The 27,357-nt window shown below is 43.3% G+C and overlaps 2 protein-coding genes across 3 annotated transcripts; one reads left to right on the top strand and one right to left on the bottom strand.

Moving 5' to 3' along the window:
• Positions 1 to 164: 164 nt before the first annotated feature.
• On the top strand, positions 165 to 10,039 carry LOC139539985 (dnaJ homolog subfamily A member 2-like). Its single transcript, XM_071343450.1, has 9 exons — positions 165 to 377; positions 1,414 to 1,473; positions 2,014 to 2,249; positions 2,344 to 2,424; positions 2,578 to 2,711; positions 2,814 to 3,010; positions 3,245 to 3,389; positions 3,468 to 3,595; positions 8,454 to 10,039. Exons 1-9 carry the CDS (start codon positions 300 to 302, stop codon positions 8,640 to 8,642), a joined length of 1,248 nt encoding a protein of 415 aa, XP_071199551.1. The 5' UTR covers positions 165 to 299; the 3' UTR covers positions 8,643 to 10,039.
• LOC139539984 (uncharacterized) lies at positions 9,770 to 26,337 on the bottom strand. 2 transcript variants are annotated; one of them, XM_071343449.1, is made up of 11 exons: positions 26,203 to 26,337; positions 25,949 to 26,068; positions 25,745 to 25,865; positions 25,096 to 25,626; positions 24,629 to 24,881; positions 24,303 to 24,562; positions 11,814 to 11,855; positions 10,978 to 11,484; positions 10,655 to 10,759; positions 10,474 to 10,565; positions 9,770 to 10,354 (listed from the first exon to the last, which is right to left on the bottom strand). In XM_071343449.1, the coding sequence occupies exons 4-11, from the start codon at positions 25,330 to 25,332 to the stop codon at positions 10,252 to 10,254; spliced, it is 1,599 nt and encodes a 532-aa protein (XP_071199550.1). In that variant the 5' UTR covers positions 25,333 to 25,626; positions 25,745 to 25,865; positions 25,949 to 26,068; positions 26,203 to 26,337; the 3' UTR covers positions 9,770 to 10,251. The 2 variants fall into 2 exon arrangements, with proteins under 2 accessions (XP_071199550.1, XP_071199548.1); XM_071343447.1 differs by having other exon boundaries at positions 11,625 to 11,855.
• Between the last annotated feature and the right edge of the window lie 1,020 nt (positions 26,338 to 27,357).

The following is a 27,357-nucleotide window of genomic DNA, read 5'->3' on the forward strand; positions in this document are numbered from 1 at the left end:
TAACTGGGTCACACAGTCAGGAGGATACTTCCAAAATTGACAAGCAGACGTTATCCAAAGCTGTAACTGTTAGCCTAGAGATAATGTTATACAGATACATATGTATGTTTGTAGCTAACGGTACGTCATGACTCTCATCATCTCTGCTATCTCTCTGGAGCATATCAGCTGACTGACAGCGCGCTGACCCAAATTGACGCATTGCGTATGACGTTTCCACCCGGCTTGTCTTCTCTGGTTTCCTTTCAACCGCAATTCCGCAGGTCTTTCTCTGTGTGTAGCCCTAGATAGATAGCATTATGGCCAACGTTGTGGATACCAAGCTATACGACATCCTCGGAGTTTCACCCTCCGCTTCCGAAAACGAGCTAAAGAAGGTACGCGACAGGTGTTATTATTGTTAAAAAAGAACACCACCACAGTGCCTACACAGACATTTTGGTGATTAATTAGACAGCAAAACTGGGTTGGTGTGGCCTTGCCAACACTGTTCAGATGCTAAGCTAACTAGCCTTGCGAGTTAGACAGCGGATATTTCTGGAGAAAATAATTGATATAATGAAAAGCTAGCAATGTCTTTCTCTGATTGACAACTCGATCTAATGTAGCTAGACAGTTAGTTAGCTGTTAGGAAGTTGGTTAGATGTATTTTATACATGGGAAACTAACGTTAGGCCTTCCTTAATGCATAGAAAGTAACATTCGTTATCCCAGACAGAGTCAGATCGTTGCTAGACGATGCGCTGCAGATTGCTGCTCGAAGTTAGCTGCAGTGGCTAGCTGGCTTAACGTTAGCGTGAGGAAACAAATCTGTCAGCGTAGAACCATAGAGGTACTAGTTAGGCTATGTGTTAGCTAGCCGGTTAGTACATACGATCAGAATTTCTGGTTAGACTATTAGCTAGCTGGAAGATTTTCAGATTCACAAAGTGTTGGTCTTGCGGCAGCAGCAGTGTAAAGCTACGCAGTTAGAAACATTTTGGCCCTATAACAGCCCAGAGACAGTTAACATTTAACATTTAAGTCATTTAGCAGACGCTCTTATCCAGAGCGACTTACAAATTGGTGCATTCACCTTATGATATCCAGTGGAACAACCACTTTACAATAGTGCATCTAACTCTTTTAAGGGGGGGGGGGCTTTAGAAGGATTACTTTATCCTATCCTAGGTATTCCTTAAAGAGGTGGGGGGGGTTAGAAGGATTACTTTATCCTATCCTAGGTATTCCTTAAAGAGGTGGGGTTTCAGGTGTCTCCGGAAGGTGGTGATTGACTCCGCTGACCTGGCGTCGTGAGGGAGTTTGTTCCACCATTGGGGTGCCAGAGCAGCGAACAGTTTTGACTGGGCTGAGCGGGAACTGTACTTCCTCAGAGGTAACAGTAACTGAAGTAGTTGTTTCTTTTGTGTGCAGGCATACCGCAAGTTGGCCAAAGAGTACCACCCTGATAAGAACCCAGATGCCGGGGACAAGGTAAGAGAGAGGTGGTTATACACACAACATGTGACACAGCACACAACGAATCATAACACGCTAATCACGCCACATCACGATCACCAGCCATGGTAGTACCATTACACAGGCCTATCTATATTGAGCAGTAACTAAGATGGGTATTAATTGACTTTGGTATTAGTCAAATGGCCTCCTCTCTAGAGCAGGAGTGCACCTGGCTAGTCTGTAGAGGCTCCTTCTCTCTCTTGGTCTCATCTGCTTCATATACAGCACTGACTTGAGATAACTGGCAGGTGAAAGCTAATTCCCAACCAGCATGTTCTGCATCTCTCAACTGACCTGTGTAACATCAGTGCAGATGAAGGAGGAGAGGAAAGTAAACCACGTTAGATTATTGCATTGGGAGAGGAGTATCTGTGAGACAACTGCATGTGGGGATTGTTCATGCAGATTTAAAGTAAACAGTGGGAAAATGTCACCTGAGGTTGTAGAATGTCTGTGGGAGGTAGTTATGATAAAGAATGGCAGGTCCCTAATAGTTCACCCCTTTTCTCCCAGTTTAAGGAGATCAGTTTTGCTTATGAGGTGCTGACCAATCCAGAGAAGAAGGAGCTGTATGATCGCTATGGAGAGCAGGGGCTGCGGGAGGGAGGTGGTGGAGGGGCTGGCATGGACGACATCTTCTCCCACATCTTTGGAGGGGGGCTGTTTGGCTTTATGGGGGGGCAGGGACGTGGAGGGGGAGGACGCAACGGGGGACGCAGGAGAGGAGAGGACATGGTGCACCCCCTCAAGTGAGTGACAGTTACTCTCCCTTCACTTCTCTAGTCTTCCATCCAGACATTGTTGGTTATGCCTTACCTAACCCTGCCTACCTTTCTAACACAGAGTATCACTGGAAGACCTCTACAATGGTAAAACAACCAAACTACAGCTCAGCAAGAATGTCCTGTGTGCTTCCTGCAATGGGTGAGTTTACACACTTTTAAAGAATGTATTTAATGTGAAAATCAATGTTAGTAGTTGCTGAGCTACTCCACTTTTTGAAATAAATCACATCTTTAACATGAGCTATATTGTTTAATGTGATACTTTACTCTCCTCACTTTGGTCTGTCTCCAGTGCGGGGGGTAAGGCGGGGGCGGTGCAGAAGTGCGTGGCCTGCAGAGGGAGAGGCATGAGGATCATGATCAGACAGCTGGCTCCTGGCATGGTCCAACAGATGCAGTCAGTCTGCACAGACTGCAACGGAGAGGGTAGGAAAACACACACACATTCACATAGTCTGCAATTTTATGAATACACTTTTGAAACACATTTTTTTATAGGAAACTAATCCTTTTGATGTTTTTGTATAGGGGAGGTGATCAGTGAGAAGGACCGTTGTAAGAAGTGTGAGGGTCGTAAGGTGAACAAGGAGACCAAGCTGTTGGAGGTCCATGTTGATAAAGGCATGAAACACGGCCAGAAGATCAGCTTCACAGGAGAGGCTGACCAGGCCCCAGGCACTGAGCCTGGAGACATACTACTGGTCCTACAGGAGAAGGAGCATGAGGTAATATACACACTCTCACACACACATTGTAGCAGAGAGTACTTGAAGACTTAAACAAACTACTGGAAACCTCTTCAAGTGATGTGTTCGGAAATTCCTTCGATTCCTCCATGAAGATGGCCCTCAATTCACACCTTCTGAGTTTGAGACATTCCTGAAACTCTCGCCCACTTGTCATTCAGAGCAGTTCAAAGTGCTGAGAAAGTGTTAAGTGTGTGTGTGTGTGTTCTGCAGGGGTTCCGTCGTGACGGCCATGACCTTCACATGACGCAGCGTATCGGCCTGGTGGAGGCTCTGTGTGGCTTCCAACTAGCAGTCACACACCTTGACGGACGCCAGCTCGCTGTCAAATATCCCCCCGGCAAGGTTATAGAGCCAGGTAAAACACACACATCACCTCAAGTATATATCTATTTGGTCCGACCTGTATCATTAAATTGATGATTGTTTGTGTCAGGTTGTATACGGGTGGTGAAGGGAGAGGGGATGCCTCAGTACAGGAACCCATTTGAGAAGGGAGATCTGTTCATCAAGTTTGACATCCAGTTCCCTGAAAACAACTGGATCAGTCCTGAGAAACTCTCTGTAAGTACCTCTAAGAACCAACTGGCCTGCCTAAGGTGTCCAACCATTTAGTTCACAGTCCAGGACATCACACATTGTCTCAACCATCACTTTGTCTACATGATCGTACTGAGCAGGGTTTCCGTTAGGAAAATGTAGCGCCGCCGGACATTTGACTGGCAGAATTTTAATATATCGTACATTTGAGAAATTTACCAGTCCCATATGCATTGGGTGCATAACCTAATTAGGCCGTCCACCCACAGTGCTCAGAATGACAGAAATCACATTTAGATTATGGTAATTCATTTTAACAGAACAAGTCGAGGATGCAACTATGTGCATCCTTCTTACCGAATTCCGATGCACAATAAGATGAGTAATGAACAGCAAAATCACTAGTCTATGTCAATCTACTATCCCCCATAGTAGAACAGTTTACTTTTTCTATTGGTCAGCTTGTCATTCTGTGCGAGAAAGAAATGGCCTATCCCAAACAGACTCTGGGACAGTTGTGGGGCGATAGATCCCAAATTCATACAACCAGTAGGCCTAGGCTAAAAATAAATTTGGGGAGTAGAACATGAGTGAAATAGGTTTCAATGTTATATGGAAGTCTTTATGAAATAATTACCTTATCTAGCTACATATTGAACCTCCATCCTCTCAGGCCAGGGGCACAACAATGTATGAATTAATGGTTGGATCAGAATAGCCGTTATAATCATTGGCCAGTACATAGAATTAAGCAAAACCACAAGTCCAAATCACTATCTCCATCCAAGGCTAATTTAGGAAAGGCCCAATTTTAGCTAGCTAGCCAGCTACCGGAGGATAACAACACAAGGAGATGCAGCAATTCAAGTTTTTCTGTCAATGATGTGTGTTTTCAATGGGATTTGATAGGAGTGACGCCATAATTCAAGCTAGCTTCCCCTGACACTTTTTTTTGGGTGCTCCTCGACCATTCACAATTGAGCTTGCTCAGTTTAGCTCAACGCTGATTGGCAAGTTTTTGTATACTTTTTTTTAAATCAAGGGAGGCCAGATGCTTGCTGACTTCCTTGCCTTCAATGCTACAGTTGTCATGTATTCATTATCTTTGGTTACATTTTTGTAGTTTGCATGTTTCATTAATGATTAACATGGTTAAATAGTTGTAAATCTCTGCTTGATTTAGCTTTTGGTATATTTGGCATTTTATACATATTCTGTATTTCCAAGAAAGAAATAATTAATTAACACACTACTGTAGATAAATGGATACTACTTGTTATAAAACAGAAATTGCTCTCCGTAAATAAATAGTGAGACATTCTCAGTCTGAAGCCATTAGGCTATGGCTTTCATAGCCCTATAATAATGATACAAGTTATATCCCCTTAAAAAGGGTTTATTTTCAACCTCTGGGATATAACATGTTGGGCAAAGTGGTATAGGAGAGTTTGACCCCTAACTTGAGTTCATTCTTCGCCAATGAGAATCAAGAAGAGCCAATGTCCTTCATGACTGTGAAAGGCCTCGATTCTAGGACGTAGAAAATCCTACATCCATCTCATTAGATCAGAACAGGATGGATCAACAGTGATTCATATTACTGGTCTGCATCCTAAAAAAAGGATAGTTGTGTTTTGCTGCATAACAAGCTTACATTATTTGTCTGCCCATAAAATCAAATCAAATCAAATTTATTAGTCACATACACATGGTTAGCAGATGTTAATGCGAGTGTAGCGAAATGCTTGTGCTTCTAGTTCCGACAATGCAGTAATAACAACAAGTAATCTAACCTAACAATTCCGCAACTACTACCTTATACACGCAAGTGTAAAGGGATAAAGAATATGTACATAAAGATATATGAATGAGTGATGGTACAGACGGCATAGGCAAGGTGCAGTAGATGGTATAGAGTACGGTATATACCTATGAGATGAGTACTGTAGGGTATGTAAACATAAAGTGGCATAGTTTAAAGTGGCTAGTGGTCCATGTATTACATAAGATGGCAAGATGCAGTAGATGATATAGAGTACAGTATATACATATACATAAGAGATGTGTAATGTAGGGTATGTAAACATTATATTAGGTGGCATTGTTTAAAGTGGCTGGTGGTACATTTTTACATAATTTCCATCAATTCCCATTTTTAAGGTGGCTGGAGCTGAGTCAGTTTGTTGGCAGCGGCCGCTAAATGTTAGTGGTGGCTGTTTAACAGTCTGATGGCCTTGAGATAGAAGCTGTTTTTCAGTCTCTCGGGTGGTATGATGTGGATCATCGTCAGGTTATTAGATATATAAGTTTTAGTAACAAAAGATCACCATGGTTATAATTACACTTTAAACAGGTAGTTTGTAAATGTGTAGAATGTGTTTGTTTTGGGTCCACACTGATAAGTTAACTTATGCAAATTTGACCGTCACAGAGGATTTTCTTCTGAATAACTGGTCAGAGCATAGCACTTTCCATTCAGCTTCAGGCAACTTGGATGTAAGGCTTGATCACACCTGTAGTGACTACTTCTATTTGTCACTCCCATTGTTGCTTATCCATTGTTCACTAGATATATCAATGTAATTACACCCAACACAATGTTGAAAAACCAAATGCTTCCCACCTCTAGATCACATAACTAGATGTGAGCTGGAGGTGATCCCAACGCTGCCACCAATATAGCGGAATAAAGTGAAAGCTGCAATAGGGACTCTAACCAGGGCTCATACGTGGAAAAGTGAACTCTAATGGCCATTGCCATGAAAGTCTAGCCAACAATGCTGGCATATGCCTTGTTACAATAGCCTAAGTATAAATTTAAACCAAACAGATTTGTTTTACAGGTCTTCTTTCCCAACATTTATATATTCATCAAATCTGACAAATACAGCTTTTTACTCCAACTCCGACACAGCACCAGTATCCCAAAGTATTAAGTGAAAACATGCATAGAAAACAGCATTGGCATTAACGTAAGGCTGCTTTATAAGTATTTCAATGACAACCTGGTTGATTAACAATATTGGGTTGTTATTGTCCTCAATATTGAGGAAATTATTGTCCAAAAACAAACAAGTGGCGCTGACCCAATGACAAAGATGGTGAATATACGCACTCACCGGGAGGGAAAATGGCAGATGTTCTCCGCTAGTGCCAATATGACAGGCTACTGTTCGCTCAATTAAGTTAAGAATTTTGATAACTAAAAGACAGATTGGAAGCTTTTCATTGCCATCTCTTTACATCAATAGCCATTTGCTTTCCAAATAGTTCTTCCGCAATTGTATTTTTAAATATTGCGATATGCCAGGGTGGGTCTCTGCTTTTCACTGAGTCGCAATGCCATCATCCTCTATTTGGTATTTGCAGCGTGCGCTGCCCAAATTGCGGGCCCTTCCAAATTCAGGTTATGCGATGAAGCAATCCAGCTTCTTCGTCTTTTTTTTTTTTAAGCTAATGATCCTCTGTGGCCATATCATGCTATCTGTTGTAGTAGTCTATTTTGTGTTGCCTATTTTGAATGATTTTATTTATTTATGTATAGGCAGTAGTAAGCTAATTAGGCGATATCATTTTGGCAATTTTAATTCAATTTACCTTAGGGAACGCTTACACGGAACCCAAACCGGCTGCGCGCGTGCGCCATCGTGCATACATTTATTGTGTCCCCACACACCAAACGAGATCACGACACGCAGGTTAAAATATCAAAACAAACTCTGAACCAATTATATGAATTTGGGGACAGGTCAAAAAGCATTAAACATTTATGGTAATTTAGCTAGTTAGCTTGCACTTGCTAGCTAATTTGTCCTATTTAGCTAGCTTGCTGTTGCTAGCTAATTTGCCCTAGGATATAAACATTGAGTTGTTATTTTACCTGAAATGCTCATGGTCCTCTACTCCGACAATTAATCCACATATAAAACGGTCAACCGACTCGTTTTTAGTCATCTCTCTTCCTTCCAGGCTTTTTCTTCTATTGACTTGACTTTATATTGGTAACTTTAATAAATTAGGTGCATTACTGCCACTGACCTCGTTCGTCTTTCAGTCACCCACATGGGTATAACCAATGAGGAGATGGCACGTGGGTACCTGCTTCTATAAACCAATGAGGAGATGGGAGAGGCAGGACTTGCAGCGCAATCTGCATCAGAAATAGAATGGCTTTCTATTTTAGCCCTTGGCTACACAGATGCTCGTTGGCGCACGCAAGCGGTGTGGGTGTAATAATTGAGTAACATAGATTTCAAAATTTATTTTGCAACGCTCGCGGTGTAGTCATCCTGTTAGCTTCCTCTAGCCCTATGGACACGCGGCAAATGCCTTTTAACGTGGCATAAACACAACCAGTCATGATGTTTTCATCTGATTGTCAAACAATCACTTAACAAAGGTGATTCAGTCTATAACACAACAAAATGTGGAAAAAGTTAGCATGTGAGTACTTTCTGAAGGCACTGTATATGCACTGTATATGCACTTGAATGGGAAGTGCACTTCAATTACCAGTTGAGAAATAAAAATAGTACCTATTTGTAATGGTGGCTATCAAAACAGTTTTTAACACATGAATTCATTTAGAATTGTTGTGCAATGATTGGGCTTATAAAAGCATGTTTCACTCCAGCAGCAACAGGAGCTGTAGCAGCAGCTCTTGCACTGTCTGTCCAATTTTCTGCATAAACTTGGCTCTGTATGCTGTGCGTGTGTAAATAATAATCTTGAAACTAACAAAAATACACCGCCAATTTAATTACACTAAATTATGCAAATTAACCTATATACCGATTACATTTTTGTATCATCCAAAAGACGGCTATTACCGGTTAACCTGGTACTGAGATATGCAGAATGTGTGTTTTGCCTGTATTTTTAGGAGTTGGAGGATCTGCTGCCTGGGCGTGCGGAGGTTCCAGTTATCTCATCGGAGGCGGAAGAGGTTGACCTCCAGGACTGTGAGGTCAGAGGTCAGGGGTCAGCGGGGGCCAGGAGAGAGGCTTACAACGACAGCTCTGATGAGGAGGGTGGACCACATGGCCCAGGGGTACAGTGTGCCCACCAGTAGACTGAATACATACACACCCTTCTCTCGCTGGTCTGTGTGCCCATCTGTTGAGTACTCGGAGGGAAGGGCACCCCTCCACTGCCCCTCCCCCAGGTCCCATCAGGACCCTCCATCCTCTTCATTCCTCCATCAGCCAATCAGTGTTTGAGTGTGGTCAGCAGGCTGTGATGGGTGTTTAGTGGCCATTTGACATCTTATGTTTGTAGGCTCTACATCTGTCTGGAAACATTGTCATTTGGGAACCTTGTGTACAAAATGAAAATATTGTCTAGTGAAATTATTAATTTATCTTCTAACAGGCTTCAGTGTCGTAGTCTAGTCTTAGTCACACACCAGCGCATGCTGAAAACACATTTAACACAGACCTACCATAGCCCCTGGTCTACACGGTGGCCTGCTGTGCCACACAGAAAGCTATTGTATTGCTTCCTGTAAGCTCAAACGTCTCCCATCGCTGAGGCACCTCGGGACTACCTGGTTCAGATTTCTCTCCACCAATCAAATAGCTTGAATCTTTAGGCTTATTTACCTTTGTCAGAAAAAAACATGTTTCTCTTCTGTGAGGATTGTGCTTTTGCGCATGCGTGCGTGTGACCACAGAGCTTGTGTCTTGAGTAGCATACTCTAAACTGAGTGTGTGTGTGTGTGATTTAGTAGCTGGGTGTGTGTGAGCTGCTGTAGAATGTTCTGGCTTCTCTGCTCATAGCGGTGTGTGTTCTGTGTGTATCGCCAGTGTGAGTGGAGACCTCGTTTTATGTTCAATTAAAGATAAAAACATTTGAATGTGTTGAACTTCTCTCCCACCTTGACCATGTAACATTAAGCCCCTGACCCCTAACCTCTGACCTGTGCATTATACACAACTTTCCATGCCAGTACAACTGTCACACATGCCATCTCAACTTCCATTCCCTTAGCTCTGTAAATACCAACCCCAGCCCCTGTGCACGGTCACATCTCAATACTCTACAGTTGCCTCCTTCCCTCCTATCCAAATTCCTGTTCTTCATCTGCACTGATGGGACAAGACAGCATGGTCATGGTCAGTTGGCACAAATGTTTTGGAACACTACCTGGAAAAACAATAATTTCCTGTTTCAACATTTTGCATTAGTGTGCACTATTGAACATGATCCAGGTGAAAGCAGCATGGTGTTACTAGGCCACACATGGATTTCCTTTCTCATGTCGTTCTGTCAGATCAGTACAGATGGAGTGGATAGGAGGCTACTTTAAACTGTAGAGATGTAGTCATCTGACTGTCACTGTATATATACTATATAGGCCACTGGAGGGACACGCTACAGACAGGGGCTTTATTTAGTAAATGATGTTATTATTGTTGATGATGCTCATTTTTTGTTAGGATGACAATTAAACTGTATAATAAACTGTCACCATCAGCTCTGTTTTTGTGTTCATCCACTTACCATCAGGCTACAGTATAAGCCAATGACAGAAGAAGCCAGAACTGGCTAATGTGGCTTGTAAACAGGTTGGGTAGTAGTGTAGTGAATGACAGATTGAGGGGGGAACAGCCGGGGCGGGACTTTAACCAGCAATACTTATCAGATTTCTAGTGAGACAGATGTGTAGCATAATAGCATAATTAGCTTGTGCTGGTGGCTAGCCTAAGTGAGTCAGCAGTGTCGTCTGTCTCTGCACTGTGGAGTCTCACTGGACCCAGCAGCTCCTTGAAGCCTGCTGTATTCCTGGGAGGAGGGAGAGCAAAAGGGAAAGAGATGGGAATAAAGAACGAGTGAAAGGTGGAACTTGACACCAGTCTGGTTTGTTACCTGTATCTCTTACATATTGTGTGTGTGTGTGTTACCTGTCTCGTTTGGACTGCATGACATAGGAGCGTTCTCTCCTCAGCTGCTCCAGTCTCTCTCTGACCACTGTCTTTTGCTGGCTCTTATCCGCCTGACAGAAACACACAGTCCAGAATCACACACCCCCTCCAATGCCTGACAATGGGGTATATTACATGTGGTTATGTGTGTGTTTGTCACCTGGGGCAGGTTATGTGTGAGGTGTCGGAGTCTGTCAGTCTGTCTGAGGCCCATCAGGTCTTCCTGGGACTTCTTGTTCTGAATGATTGACAGCCGCTCCTGGACCTGACACACAGGAAGTAGTCACATGCCTTAGTGACATATCTCTTTTATAATATTTTTTTTCCTTTGTTCTGTGCCTTTCTTTCTAAAACCCACCCTCTGTACATCGCTCTTGCTCTCTCACACACCCTCAGTAGTTGTCCCTGTCTATTCCATTCCTTCTTTCTCTCTCCCTTCTCTTGATCACCCCCCCTCCGTCTCACTCTCAGTAGTTGTCTCACCCTCAGTAATTGTCTCTCTCTGTCTCGCTGTTGTTTCTGCTCCACCTTCCTCTGCAGGTCCACCAAGCTGCGCATCGTTTTCTCTCTCTCCATCATAGAGACCGGCTCCAATGTCCTCTCTCTCTCCATCACACTCCCCATTGTTTTCTCTCCCTCCATTGTTCGGTCTCCCTCTAGAGTAGTGTGTGGGGTGTTGAGGGTCTCCTGGGCTGATGTAAGGGGTGCAGGTCTACTCAGGGCCCAGAGCTCTGTCATGTCCTCCCTCTCCCCTCCCACAGAGCGCGGGTAAGCACTTCCATTGGCTCCCAAAGCAGTGAGGTCATCAGTGTGTTCCTCATCGACAGGTGGACTTCCGCGCCTTCTCTCAGCGTCCTGCTGGGCTCTGCCCCATGTTGGAGGCTCCTCAGTGTGTGTGTGCTCAGGGGGCAGAGTGTGTGTGATAGGTGTGTGTGTGGGCACATTAGAAAGTGTTTCTGCCTTCTCTGACTGCTCCATCACCAACTCCTTCTGCAACACACACAGTCATCACAGTTATAATCTGAACCTTAGTGAGCCAGATGGAACATTGGCGAGCCAAACAGAATCTTAAGAGTGCCACATGGAATCTGAGAGCCAGACGGAATCTTAGAGAGACTAACATAGACTACCTGGCCCGTGGTGGGGTGCTGGTCTGTAGGTGGTAAGAGCTGTTCAACCTCAGAGCTGTACTGTGACAGAGACGAGTCCAACACCTTCACCTGGTCTGTGTCTCTGGTTGTGTTGTTGTAGTGTTTGTGTCCAGGTGCGTCATAGTGTGTGTATCCGGGGGTGTTGTGTGTGTCACAGTGCACACTCACCTCACCCACTTCCTCTTGTTGCTCTGTTGCAGTAGACATGACCTACAGAACCACAACACAAAGAATACACAGTTCAGATCTCTGTGTGACAGTGTTTCTGATCCTAGATCTGTGTGTGAGACGGACCTGGGCCAAATATAGTTTATATACAGTGCATTCGGAAAGTATTCAGACCCGTTGACTTTTTCCACATTTTGTTATGTTACAGCTCTATTCTAAAATGGATACAATTGTTTTCCCCCCTCATCAATCTATACACAATACCCCATAATGAAAAAGCAAAAACAGGTTTTCTATACATTTTTGCAAATTTATTACAAATGAAAAAAAAGTATTCAGACCCTTTACTCAGTACTTTGTTGAAGCACCTTTGGCAGCGATTACAGCCTCCAGTCTTGTTGGGTATTTCTCTTATTCTTCTCTTCAGATCCTCTCAAGCTCTGTCAGGTTGGATGGGGAGCGTCGCTGCACAGCTATTTTCAGGTCTCTACAGAGATGTTAGATTGGGTTAAAGTCTGGGCTCTGGCTGAGCCACTCAAGGACATTCAGAGATTTGTCCCAAATCCACTCCTGTGTTGTCTTGGCTGTGTGCTTAGGGTTGTTGTCCTGTTGGAAGGTGAAACTTCACCTTCATTTTCAATACATTTGCTAAGATTTCTAAAAACATGTTTTCACTTTGTCATTATGGGGTATTGTGCGTAGATGGGTGAGTCAATGTGAATGTAATACATTTTGAATTCAGGCTGTAACACAACAACATTTGGAATAAGTCAAGGGGTATGAATACTTTCTGAAGGCACTGTAGTTGAATTAGTCTAAATATATTATCATAAGCATATGGTTTGGAGGGTTCTTATATATGAATCTTGATATAGACTATAGCTAGAATTAAATACTTGAGGTACATTGAATCACCTCAACATTAGACTAGACCACGTTTGCAGCTTCAAAATGACAACATATTTTCAAAATAAGTGAGACATACGGTAATACAGTAACACTTGACATCAATTTCTTATACATCTGTAGTAATTTTTTGATCATAACAATAGCAACATTGTTGTTACATAGGATTTAGCTAGTGTCGTGTCTTTGGCATCATTACACTGAAGACTTATTTTTATAAAAAATTCTCTGTAATTATTATTACGTGATTAACCTGTTTGGGCTGCAGGGGCAGTATTGAGTAGCCTGGATAAAAGGTGCCCATTTCAAACGGCCTCGTACTCAATTCTTGCTCGTACAATATGCATATTATTATTACTATTGGATAGAAAACACTCTCTAGTTTCTAAAACCGTTTGAATTATATCTGTGAGTAAAACAGAACTCATTTTGCAGCAAACTTCCTGACAGGAAGTGGAAAATCTGAACTCGATGCTCTGTTCTAGGGCCTGCCTATAAATGTGCTTGATATTTATTAGTATACATGCACTTCATACGCCTTCCACTAGATGTCAACAGGCAGTGAGAGAAGAAATGGAGTGTATAACATGATCTGAGGTCGAATAAAAGCTCTTGGCATGACGTGACCCCAATTTCCTGTTTTCTGGAACGCGCGAGAAGGGACCTGGTATTGCCTTCTGTAAAGCTGTCGTTATAGACGACTAATATCTCCGGCTTTGATTTTATTTGATAAATGTGACAATATCATCGTAAAGTATGTTTTTTCAATGTAGTTTTATTAGATTATTGAATTTTTTTCGGGACGTTAGGCGTGTTGCTTTGTCTGCGTTTGTTCACGAAGGAGAGCTTCGCGCCACTTTGCTAGCTTTCCGTGCTAATTGACTGGAGAAGAGGACATTCTAAAACCAAACAACGATTGTTCCCGACAAAGGACCCCTTGTACAACATTCTGATGGAAGATCATCAAAAGTAGGACCCATTTTATGATGCTATTTCATATATCTGTCGAACATGTTGTACTATTAGTTTGCGCCCAGATTTTGGGCACTCTCTCGCTATAACTAAGCTGGATGTCGTAATGAAGTTATTTTTAGAATTCTAACACGGCGATTGCATTAAGAACTAGTGTATCTATCATTTCCTATACAACATGTATTTTTTAGTAACGTTTATGAATAGTTATTTGGTCAGAATAGTTGAGTGTCATAAAAATATCCGGACTTTCTGGGAAAAAGATGCTACGTTAGCACAATGTATAACCACTGATTTCAGCTCTAAATATGCACATTTTCGAACAAAACATAAGTGTATGTATAACCTGATGTTATAGGACTGTCATCTGATGAAGCTTATCAAGGTTAGTCAAAAATTATATATCTTTTGCTGGTTTGTTACGATCGCTAACTTTTGCTGCTGGTAAATGGCTTGTGTTTCTGGCTATTGTGGTAAGCTAATATAATGCTATATTGTGTTTTCGCTGTAAAACACTTAATAAATCGGAAATATTGGCTGGAATCACAAGATGCTTGTCTTTCATTTGCTGTACACCATGTATTTTTCAGAAATGTTTTATGATGAGTATTTAGGTATTTCACGTTGGTGTCTGTAATTACTCTGGCTGCTTCGGTGCTATTTGTGACGGTAGCTGTGATGGTAGCTGCAATGTAAAACTGATTTATACCTCAAATATGCACATTTTTTGAACAAAACATAGATTTATTGTATAACATGTTATAAGACTGTCATCTGATGAAGTTGTTTCTTGGTTAGTTTGGTTGGTTCTTGGTTAGTTAGGTTGGTTTTGTGCATGCTACCTGTGCTGTGAAAAATGTCTGTCCTTTTTTGTATTTGGTGGTGAGCTAACATAAATATACGTGGTGTTTTCGCTGTAAAACATTTTAAAAATCGGACATGTTGGCTGGATTCACAAGATGTTTATCTTTCATTTGCTGTATTGGACTTGTTAATGTGTGAAAGTTAAATATTTATAAAAAATATCTTTTGAATTTCGCGCCCTGCACTTGAAGTGGCTGTTGTCATATTGTGCCCGGCTTCGGGCTTGCAGCCCAAAGAAGTTAAACTAAATTAATCATGTAACTGTAATTAACTAGGAAGTCGGGGCACCAAGGAAAATATTCAGATCACAAAGTTATGATTTTCCTAATATATTTTAATATCTGATCAATTAGTCTTCTAATCAATAAATTTTTCTTTACCTCACGTTAGTCTCATTCCAAACATCGTAAATTGTTGGTTATCTGCATGAACCCAGTCTTCACTATGAGTCATCCATACATCAATTGTCTTAAATCATTTATTTACTAACTAAATAATCACAGAAATGCACAAAACAAATAAGTAGGTATGGTTACAAGGAAATGATAGGGGAATGTTCCCTAGTGGGCTAAACCGGCATGGCGGTTTGTTAGACAAAGGGACTCAGGAGGGCGCGAAAGTTAAAAGACACTACAAAGTTGATAATTATAACAATTGAAATGCTAATCCTTTGTACATGAACGCTCCAACATTCAGGAATAATTGCAATCAATATATATATATATATTTACGCTCAGTGTGTTGTCGTGATCTCTGTTGGAAAGTTTGTTTCTGTTGGAGAGTTTGTCCGTCCTCTCTCTCTCTGCTGTGGTTAGAATGGATAGTTCAGAGTAACATTCAGAAATGTTGTTATAGATAGATGTTTCGGCGGTTGTCGGTCTTTGCGTTCAATGGTACCGAATTCCTAGCTGCAGACAAGTAATTAGTATCAAAGATTTGTTCTTATTCTGTCGGTTCGATAGTCTCAGAGTTGAACCACGTGGTATGGTTAAGAATTCAGCAAACGTCTGAAACCTTAGCCCTCTCGTGGTTATCGAGGTAAGATGGTCTCTACTCAAACCTTAGCCCTCTCGTAATTGAGAGAAGCATGGTCTCTACTCAAAACTTAGCCCTCTCGTAATTGAGAGAAGCATGGTCTCTACTCAAACCTTAGCCCTCTCGTAAGTGAAAGAAGCATGGTCTGAAGATAAATTCCTACGGTGGGGGTTATATTCGGAAGAGCAGAAAGGGGCTGTCCCATGACGCCAGATTAATGTCTGTGCTCATGGGGCCGGCCAATGATTTAGTTAAACTCAAGGGAATTGGAGTTTCCTTCATTAAACAGTTTAAAATCACATTACATAATTTCACAAATAGTTTCATCTTTACTCATTCATTTTACATTCATTTTATACAACAATTAGATGCAAGCCTCATAACTGAGACTCTTGTATAAACAGGGTTATGGTAATGTTGCTGTATTGTCTCTCATTAGTTTCACAAACATTAAACGAAATGGACCGGTCGTAGCTGGATTCTTCCCCGACCGTGTACACCTTCTACAAAACATGTACATTGTTAAGTCCTCAAGTTCTATGCTGGAGAAGAGGTTCTGTTCTCCTGTGAAACCTTTTCTCTCTATATACTGTCTGGCCATGAGGAAGAGAGTCTCCTCCAGGAATTTACGACCTGAGATAACAGCAGCCTGAGTGTAGGCGAGAGAGAGAGGGGGAAGGCACGCTATACCCAAAGAGCGCCACGTCATGACACAATAAATTGCTTTATAATTCCATAATAATGAGGTTATTACATAAATTGTATGAATTGTTCTTCTTCGGTATTATGATGGTCTGCAAACAAATATTAAAGGTGCATGGCGCCAACTACTGTATTTTCCTGCCTACTATTCTGTAGTATGAATTCATTATGTGTTGAGAAAAACTGCCCTACCAACTAAACCTGCACCCATTAAAACCTCACCACTATTCAACTACTTTGGTCCTACCTGATCCTACTCCAGGCCAGCAGCCTGGGAGAACGGGACTCTATTGTTCAAAACATCGTATAAATTTAATGCAGTAAAACCTCGTACACCCAAGTACTTCTCTGCAGCTGCCTCCACAACATCTATCCTCTGTGATTTATATTCCATTTCTGCGGTACAATTGACAACCAGCACCATGGGTACTCATACAGTTTACACACACATCTTTTTCCACCGATAATACACATTCCATTGTCTCAAGTCCTCCTGCACACTTCTCACATCTAGGAATCTCCCTCTTGCACACTACTGCCACATGACCATAAATTTAACAACTGAAACACTGTAATCTGTAATGGAAAAACTCAGTAGTACAGACAGTGTTTTCTCTGTTTCACCACGCTCTCCACTGGGTCTGTATTGCACCCAACGGCGAGAGTCACACCGGGAATCTTCAACTTCAGTTGATCCTCCTCAATACTTAACGCCACTCCACTTACCACTACTTTCAACCGTGCCCTGCTCCAGATAGGAAAGCAAGTCACAGGTTGTGGTCCAAAGCTCAAATTAAGTGGACACTTCTGATGAAGTATCATGACGTCTGACGCGTATACACTTGCAGGGCAAGGGGCGAGTGAGGAAAGAAGGATTTTTAAATGGACCACCCTTGGCCGGAAATTCGGCACCCATTCATCCCGCGATGATTGTGTTTTCAGCCACTGGTAGCTTGTGGGTGATTTGTATGCGCTACAGTCAATTATGAGTGCATGTCTACTTATATTAAATATATAATTATTAATATACACCTACTGTATGATAGCTAGCAAATTAATTAGTTACCTAACGTTAGCCTGCCTAGCCGGAACTTCTGAAGAAGGAAATGTTTTATTTCTACAATTTCCAAAAGCTAACCAAACAAAAACATATTTACTTTTTATGAGACGTGTTTGTGCCGTCATGTGCATTAGTAGCACAATTTCTAACTTATTTGCATTCGTTTTTACTTACACTTGTATGTTCACTTCTCCATTGATGTTGTTTTTAAGTTTTCGCAGACTTTTGTTAGCGGATGTACAATCGTCGCAAATTGAATTATGGGGAGTTTCGGGCCCGGAGTGAACATAATTGTACACTCGCAAAGCCGACTAAAAACGAGGGCTGAGGGGATTACGTTGCAAACTTCCCTTGCTTGGCTAACCATTTGGACCGCCCTCCAAGATGGCGACGGGGATTCCCCCAAGGGCATAAGGCGATGGAAAGTGGACGAGGATGTGTCTTTTAAGTGTTTGGACCGCAGACACAGTTCTTGACCCCAGTCGCATGGCGCGGAGCGCACGCTCCCTTTGAACGGCAGAAACGCAAAACATCAACACGATTACATTTCGAGTCACTTTCATCAACCCAACCTCTTCTCCACCCAGCCTGACACCACATATGGATCTGCCACAAGGCAACGATACCTTCTCTCCAAAAATCTTACTCCCACTGGGCCAGAATAATCTTTGTCATCATAAGGACGAGGCTCAAACTTGGCGATCTTCACCGCACCTGCCACCACAATTGATTCATCCTCACTCTGGTCACGTTCAATTTCCTTCTGTAGCTTTTCCAAAAGTTCTGTGTGATCCACCACTCCATATTCACTCAAAACATGTTCTAATTTTCAACTTTTTTTCCTATCCACCATGTTCTCCTTCATCAGATCTTCCAGAAGGCTTGTTCATTCTCCCATTCCATATTTACTTATTGTATGTTCCATTTTTTTCTCATTTTTTTCTAGTGATGTTACATTTGATACCGGAGCTATGAGGGATGTGTCGAAATCGCTTTATCAGAAGTACGTCATCAATAACATACAAAGCTTCATTTGATCACATGCTTTTTCATACTGGTCCAAACACTTAAAATACACACCCTATCCTCTCAGCCTTCAAATTAAGAAGACACTTCTGATGACGTATCATGACGTCTGACGAGTATACACTTCGCTGACTTTTCTTAGCGGATGTACAATCGTCACAAATTGAATTATGGGGAGATTCAGGCCCCGGAGTGAACATAATTGTACACTCGCAAAGCCGACTAAAAATGAGGGTTGAGGGCTTACGCTGCAAACTTGCTTGGCTAACCATTTGGACCGCCCACCAAGATGACCGACGGGGATTCCCCCAAGGGCATAAGGTGAGGGTAAGTGGACGAGGATGTTTCTTTTAAGTGTTTGGACTGCATCCCATGTGTTGCAAAATGCGAGATCCCACTGATTTTGCCGTGGTTTCACTGCTTTTTCCCATTCCAAGCTGCTTTCAGACACTGTCCTCTACTGGACACTGTACTAACAAATAGAGTTAGGATTTTGTATATAAAGTTTCACCTGACCGGTAGCATAGCAGGTAGAGTAGGGGACTGTGTGGAACATTCAGGGACGTGAAAGGTATAAGGTTGAATCTCGTTGAAGGCACACTAGTTTGAAAATGGTTTTGTCTGCACTGTTGTTCAAGTATTCTTTTTATTTAGTATAGTATAAGCTTTTGTCTTAAGCATCCTAAATAATGCTATAGATTCAGTTTTTGAAAAATAATCAACTTGAAGGTGAAAAAGGGAAGCATAATGTAAGATGCAAACCGACTATAGGTTACTAAAGGCAATGATTTACCGGTGCGCCACTGTATTATAATGAAATGGATTAAAAATATATTTTTGAAATGATCACACGCTGCTATTTATTGCTGACCAACAGATGTCTCTAATGTGTATTGTGAATAGATAACGAAGCACCGACAAAATAACGGTTTTTCAGCACAATTTGGTGAAAGCACCAAAGCTTTCAGAAAGCCTCAGCTTCCGATTACTATTTTTTTCCCCTGTACACCATTTTACCCCTATCATTTTTTTTTTATTTCACCTTTATTTAACCAGGTAGGCTAGTTGAGAACAAGTTCTCATTTGCAACTGCGACCTGGCCAAGATAAAGCATAGCAGTGTGAACAGACAACACAGAGTTACACATGGAGTAAACAATAAACAAGTCAATAACATGGTAGAAAAAAAAAGAGAATCTATATACAATGTGTGCAAAAGGCATGAGGTAGGCAATAAATGGCCACACGAGCTAAATGTATGGATTATAATTACCTAAGGCATTTAAACTGAAACAAACATTTCAATAAGGGCTGCAAAAAACATCTAACTAACTTGATTGGATTTGTTTAGAAAAAAGTATTTTATTTATCTTTGTGTCGCATAAGATTAATCAATCAATCAATATACATGCACAAACATAGATATTGAAACAATGTTTTTTTTATCTAACGGCCATAGAGCATGCTGGGAAATATAATAATGATGGGTGTGGTTTTGGTTCAATGTGATAGATGGTGTATAGTTTCTGGCCCCTGTATTAGGGTATCAACTTCCGGCGCCGACCGAGATGGCCGCCTCGCTTCGCTTTCCTTGGAAAATATGCAGTATTTTGTTTTTTTATGTGTTATTCCTTACATTGGTACCCCAGGTAATCTTAGGTTTCATTACATACAGTCGGGAGGAACTACTGAATATAAGATTAACGTCAACTCACCATCGTTCCAACCAGGAATATGACTTTCCCGAAACGGATCCAGTGTTTTGCCTTCCACCCAATACAATGGATCTGATCCCAGCCGGCGACCCTATGCGACGCCGTAAAAGGGGCAAACGTAGCGGTCTCCTGGTCAGGCTTCGGAGACGGGCACATCGCGCTCCACTCCCTAGCATACTACTCGCCAATGTCCAGTCTCTTGACAATAAGGTTGATGAAATCCGAGCACGGGTAACATTCCAGAGAGACATCAGGGATTGTAACGTTCTCTGCTTCACGGAAACATGGCTAACTCAAGAGACGCTAACGGAGTCGGTGCAGCCAGCTGGTTTCTTCACGCATCGCGCCGACAGAAACATACATCTTTCTGGTAAGAAGAGGGGCGGGGGTGTATGCCTTATGATTAACGAGACGTGGTGTGATCATAACAACATACAGGAACTCAAGTCATTCTGTTCACCTGATCTAGAACTCTTCACAATCAAATGTCGACCGCATTATCTACCAAGGGAATTTTCTTCGATTATAATCACAGCCGTATATATTCCCCCCCAAGCAGACACATCGATGGCCCTGAACGAACTTTATCTGACTCTTTGTAAACTGGAAACCACACACCCTGAGGCTGCATTCATCGTAGCTGGGGATTTTAACAAGGCTAATCTAAAAACAAAACTCCCTAAATTCTATCAGCATATCGATTGTGCTACCAGGGCTGGTAAAACCTTGGATCATTGTTATACTAACTTCCGCGACGCATATAAGGCCCTCCCCCGCCCTCCTTTCGGAAAAGCTGACCACGACTCCATTATGTTGCTTCCAGCCTACAAACAGAAACTAAAACAACAAGCTCCCGCGCTCAGGTCTGTTCAACGCTGGTCCGACCAATCTGATTCCACGCTTCAAGACTGCTTCGATCACGCGGATTGGAATATGTTCCGCATTGCGTCCAACAACAACATTGACGAATATGCTGATTCGGTGAGCGAGTTCATTAGAAAGTGCATTGACGATGTCGTACCCACAGCAACGATTAAAACATTCCCAAACCAGAAACCGTGGATTGACGGCAGCATTCGCGTGAAACTGAAAGTGCGAACCACTGCTTTTAACCAGGGCAAGGTGACCGGAAACATGACCGAATACAAACAGTGTAACTATTCTCTCCGCAAGGCAATCAAACAAGCTAAGTCCCAGTACAGAGACAAAATAGAGTCGCAATTCAACAGCTCAGACACAAGAGGTATGTGGCAGGGTCTACAGTCAATCACGGATTACAAAAAGAAAACCAACCCCGTCGCGGACCAGGATGTCTTGCTCCCAGACAGGCTAAATAACTTTTTTGCTCGCTTTGAGGACAATACAGTGCCACTGATACGGCCCGCTACCAAAACCTGCGGGCTCTCCTTCACTGCAGCCGAGGTGAGTAAAACATTTAAACGTGTTAACCCTCGCAAGGCTGCAGGCCCAGACGGCATTCCCAGCCGCGTCCTCAGAGCATGCGCAGACCAGCTGGCTGGTGTGTTTACGGACATATTCAATCAATCCTTATCCCAGTCTGCTGTTCCCACATGCTTCAAGAGGGCCACCATTGTTCCTGTTCCCAAGAAAGCTAAGGTAACTCAGCTAAACGACTACCGCCCCGTAGCACTCACTTCCGTCATCATGAAGTGCTTTGAGAGACTAGTCAAGGACCATATCACCTCCACCCTACCGGACACCCTAGACCCACTCCAATTTGCTTACCGACCCAATAGGTCCACAGACGACGCAATCACAACCACACTGCACACTGCCCTAACCCATCTGGACGAGGAATAACTATGTGAGAATGCTGTTCATCGACTACAGCTCAGCATTTAACACCATAGTACGCTCCAAACTCGTCATCAAGCTCGAGACCCTGGGTCTCGACCCCGCCCTGTGCAACTGGGTCCTGGACTTCCTGACGGGCCGCCCCCAGGTGGTGAGGGTAGGTAACAACATCTCCACCCCGCTGATCCTCAACACTGGGGCCCCACAAGGGTGCGTTCTGAGCCCTCTCCTGTACTCCCTGTTCACCCACGACTGCGTGGCCATGCACGCCTCCAACTCAATCATCAAGTTTGCGGATGACACTACAGTGGTAGGCTTGATTACCAACAACGACGAGACGGCCTACAGGAGGAGGTGAGGGCCCTCGGAGTGTGGTGTCAGGAAAATAACCTCACACTCAACGTCAACAAAACAAAGGAGATGATTGTGGACTTCAGGAAACAGCAGAGGGATCACCCCCCTATCCACATCGACGGGACAGTAGTGGAGAAGGTGGAAAGTTTTAAGTTCCTCGGTGTACACATCACGGACAAACTGAATTGGTCCACCCACACAGACAGCGTTGTGAAGAAGGCGCAGTAGCGCCTCTTCAACCTCAGGAGGCTGAAGAAATTCGGCTTGTCACCAAAAGCACTCACAAACTTCTACAGATGCACAATCGAGAGCATCCTGTCGGGCTGTATCACCGCCTGGTACGGCAACTGCTCCGCCCACAACCGTAAGGCTCTCCAGAGGGTAGTGAGGTCTGCAGAACGCATCACCGGGGGCAAACTACCTGCCCTCCAGGACACCTACACCACCCGATGTCACAGGAAGGCCATAAAGATCATCAAGGACAACAACCACCCAAGCCACTGCCTGTTCACCCCGCTATCATCCAGAAGGCGAGGTCAGTACAGGTGCATCAAAGCAGGGACCGAGAGACTGAAAAACAGCTTCTATCTCAAGGCCATCAGACTGTTAAACAGCTACCACTAACATTTAGCGGCCGCTGCCAACATACTGACTCAACTCCAGCCACTTTAATAATGGGAATTGATGGAAATTATGTAAAAATGTACCACTAGCCACTTTAAACAATGCCACTTAATATAATGTTTACATACCCTACATTACTCATCTCATATGTATATGTATATACTGTACTCTATATCATCTACTGCATCTTGCCATCTTTATGTAATACATGTATCACTAGCTACTTTAAACTCTGCCACTTTATGTTTACATACCCTACATTACTCATCTCATATGTATATACTGTACTCTATACCTTCTACTGCATCTTGCCTATGCCGTTCTCTACCATCACTCATTCATATATCTTTATGTACATATTCTTTATCCCTTTACACTTGTGTGTATAAGGTAGTAGTTGTGGAATTGTTAGGTTAGATGACTTGTTGGTTATTACTGCATTGTCGGAACTAGAAGCACAAGCATTTCGCTACACTCGCATTAACATCTGCTAACCATGTGTATGTGACAAATACAATTTGATTTGATTTGATTTGAAATCCAGCCCCTCAAAATAAGGCCTTATGAAATATGTGTGGTATTGTGCAATATATATATATATATTTTATATATTTGCCTCAGACCTTATTCTGTGAAGTCTACAGAAATAAACATTTATGAATGCAACAACCATGTCTCTGTCACTAACAAATACAGTCATGGGTGGTAACTCTACAACTTACTCGAAAGGCAAGGCACTCTGGGAAATATTTAAATAAGACTTTACACTAAGCAATGTGTTAATTTTAACACTGTTTCAGTGCCTATATGGGTCCACAGACTCCACACTTTCAGTGTTGATTTAACAATCGTATAATTTGCTCTGTAAGCATCCAACTTGCTGTTTGCATTGTTTGCAATTGGCTTTGAATTACTCTGAAGTATTTTACGAAATGATCAAATGCATTGCAGCTTTCGACAGATTCAGTGGCATGTTGATAGAGTCATACAGTAGTTGAGCGTCACAACTTATTTGACTTGATTATGTACACGTGGGGCAATGGACATTCAGGAGAATGGACAGTTACAGAAAGTTCAGATAGAAATGTATTGTGTTGATCAAATATGACTTTCAGATATTTCTATCTTCAACATGCCGTTCCAGATACAGCCCTGCCATTAGTTGAAGGCAATCAACCCAATAGTTTCAGAAAACTATTGCTGAGATCTGTATTCAGATATTTTGAAAATGTTGTTGCTTTCTCAAATCTGTATTCAAATAATTTTGAAAAGTAGTCATTCTTTGGGATCTATTTGTTCCCCTGGAAATATAGTTACTTTCCATTAAGCATAGTTAAAACTATAGTTATGCCAGGTCTGGTGTGTGGTAGTGTTTCTGATCCTAGATCTGTGTGTGAGGTAATGTAGCATATCTTACTGTTCCTGTCTGCTGCTCAGTGTCTCCATCCGGTGGTTTGCTCCAGGCCAGAGTGATGAGAGAACCCTGCTTCTCATAGCTCTGAGGAGTCTTTCTGTGGCTGCCCTCTCTCGCCTCTCGTCCCTCACACACCTCTCGCTCTGCAGAGAATCCATTGGAGGCAGAGGGTGTGTGGTGTGTGTCGAGGGAGTGGATGGTGTCTGAAACACACAGGATCTCCAGATAGGGCAGGTCCTCTGGAGCCAGGGCCGTCCCACAGCCTGGAGACACACATACACACAATATGTGATGTGTCATTTTTAATGATCTGTGTGTCTGTGTATTACCTGTGCAGAGGTCCCCTGTGTGTTGTTGTTCTGTGTCACCTCTGGTCAGGTCTGTGGGCGGGGAGGCTGAGGAGTTGTTCTGGACTGAGATTGAGTCAGAAGGCCCCAGGCAGGGGTCAACAGCAGTCAGTAGTGTGTTGGGGTCCGAGGTCAGGCGGGGGTTAGAGGTGAGGAGTGTGAGCAAGCAGGAGAGACGAGGCTCTCTGAGTTCAGACTCATACTCTTCTATCAGGGTCAGCAGGCGCTGTTCACCCTGGACACAGACGCAATACACACACACACACACACACACACACACACACACACACACACACACACACACACACACACACACACACACACACACACACACACACACACACACACACACACACACACACACACACTTCAAATGGTGAACCAAATAGAACTGCCAGTGTAGCCACAATGGAAAGTTGCTTTGATTTTAACACAGTGTTGTGACTGACCCTGTCCAGTAGAGTTAACAGCACTGCAGAGACCTGGGCCTCCTGGAGATCCATCAGCTCAACCAGCAGGACCAGAGCACAGCCTTCCCACTGGGACTGGTGCTGGAGGGAGGGTTGGGACTGGGGCTGGGCAGGGCCCTGTGCTGGCAGGGTTTGGGGCTGAAGACAGGACTGGAGCTGGGCATGTGTTTGGGCCTGAGTTAGCAGGAAGGTGTGTGTGTGTCTCAGCCTCCTCATACACCCCGCTCTCAGCGCCCCCTCCCTTTGCTGGACCCACTCTGCTAACACAACACCTCACAGATCACAGTCACACAACTGGTTACTGGACATCACTGATTACATTACAGATAATAGCAGAGATCCAGATAGATAAAAGCAGTCATTTAGCTATATTTGATATACAGACTGACCCTCTGTAGGTGACTTCTGCTCTCCTGGGCCCTGTAGCTTGTCTGGAGAGTCCCCGTGCAGCAGCCTCAGCAGACACTTTCTCTCCCGCTCCTGATTCAGTACCAGACACCTCAGCAACACCTGGTCAGAGGTCAGAGGCTAGAGGTCAAACTCCAGTAGCTGAGAGGGGCGGGAGGGGGGCATATAACAGTAAAACAAAGAGGCAACAGCAGTGTTACTGACAGATGCTAGACATAACCTGTTGTTCAAAGACAGAGGATTCCTCTTCTTCCTCTTCCTCCTCCTCCTCCTCCTCCTCCTTCTCCTCCTGCAGCCAGAGCAGGGCCTGATCTCTCCTGCAGGACCCTATAATCCTGGGCCTGGAAACAAGGCAGATGTAGGAAATCATTGACACATTAAAGTCAGAGACTTATTCCCATTGTGGTTGTCATGAAGGCCTCACCATGTCTCCCAGTCCTGTCTGGCAGCCAGCAGTGCACCATGGGACAGTGTCTCCCTCTGAGCTCTGATGGTGGCCAGGCTGGCATACAGACCCATCAACTGCAGGGTTTCCCTGTCCAGTCTGCAGGGGAAGAAGGACACGATCTGACAGTCAAGGTTGTAATTGGCTTATTGCAGGACCTGGAAAATGTTGTGCTTGCCTCTCGTCAGGGCTGTTATTGTGGAATTGGTGTGTGTGTGTCGATGTGTTTGTACCTCTTGGCCAGGGCAGTGAGAGTGTTTGTCTCGTGCTCAAGGCTGGTGTGTATTTCAGTGAGGAGAGAGATGGCCGACCAAGACTGCTCCCTGGGTTTCACCCAATCAGGACAGCCCCTCAGGGACACACCCTCACTGCACCTGTCAATCATATCATCACCTGGTCAGAGGCATAGCCATCTGCTGCACATATACCTGCTCATCCTCAGGTTTGCCAATCAATTAGATCACTCCTCAAAATAAACTCAGTGTGCATCTTTGTTGTGCACAGCCCAAAACTATCCTAAGTATGTGTGTTACCTGTATATCCTGAAGGCTCCAGGTAGGTCAGACAGACTCAGCATGTCACCTGACTCCTGAGTCTCCTCCCATAGCAAACCTAGCTCCGCCTCCCTCTCCTCACGCTCCCATGGCAACAGTGTCCTCCAGGCAACCAGCCCTGTAATATCACAAACATGATGATATTTTTTTATTTTTTATTTTTATTTCACCTTTATTTAACCAGGTAGGCTAGTTGAGAACAAGTTCTCATTTGCAACTGCGACCTGGCCAAGATAAAGCATAGCAGTGTGAACAGACAACACAGAGTTACACATGGAGTAAACAATAAACAAGTCAATAACATGGTAGAAAAAAAAGAGAATCTATATACAATGTGTGCAAAAGGCATGAGGTAGGCAATACATCGAATAATTACTATTTAGCAGATTAACACTGGAGTGATAAATCATCAGATGATCATGTGCAAGAAGAGATACTGGTGTGCAAAAGAGCAGAAAAGTAAATAAATAAAAGCAGTATGGGGGGTGAGGTAGGTAAATTGGGTGGGTAGTTTACAGATGGACTATGTACAGCTGCAGCGATCGGTTAGCTGCTCGGATAGCAGATTTTTAAAGTTGTTGAGGGAGATAAAAGTCTCCAACTTCAGAGATTTTTGCAATTCGTTCCAGTCGCAGGCAGCAGAGAACTGGAAGGAAAGGCGTCCAAATGAGGTTTTGGCTTTAGGGATGATCAGTGAGATACACCTGCTGGAGCGCGTGTTGCGGGTGGGTGTAGCCATCGTGACCAGTGAACTGAGATAAGGCGGCACTTTACCTAGCATAGCCTTGTAGATGACCTGGAGCCAGTGGGTCTGACGACGAACATGTAGCGAGG

This window comes from Salvelinus alpinus, chromosome 15, assembly GCF_045679555.1.
Source record: "Salvelinus alpinus chromosome 15, SLU_Salpinus.1, whole genome shotgun sequence".
Taxonomy (NCBI): domain Eukaryota; kingdom Metazoa; phylum Chordata; class Actinopteri; order Salmoniformes; family Salmonidae; genus Salvelinus; species Salvelinus alpinus.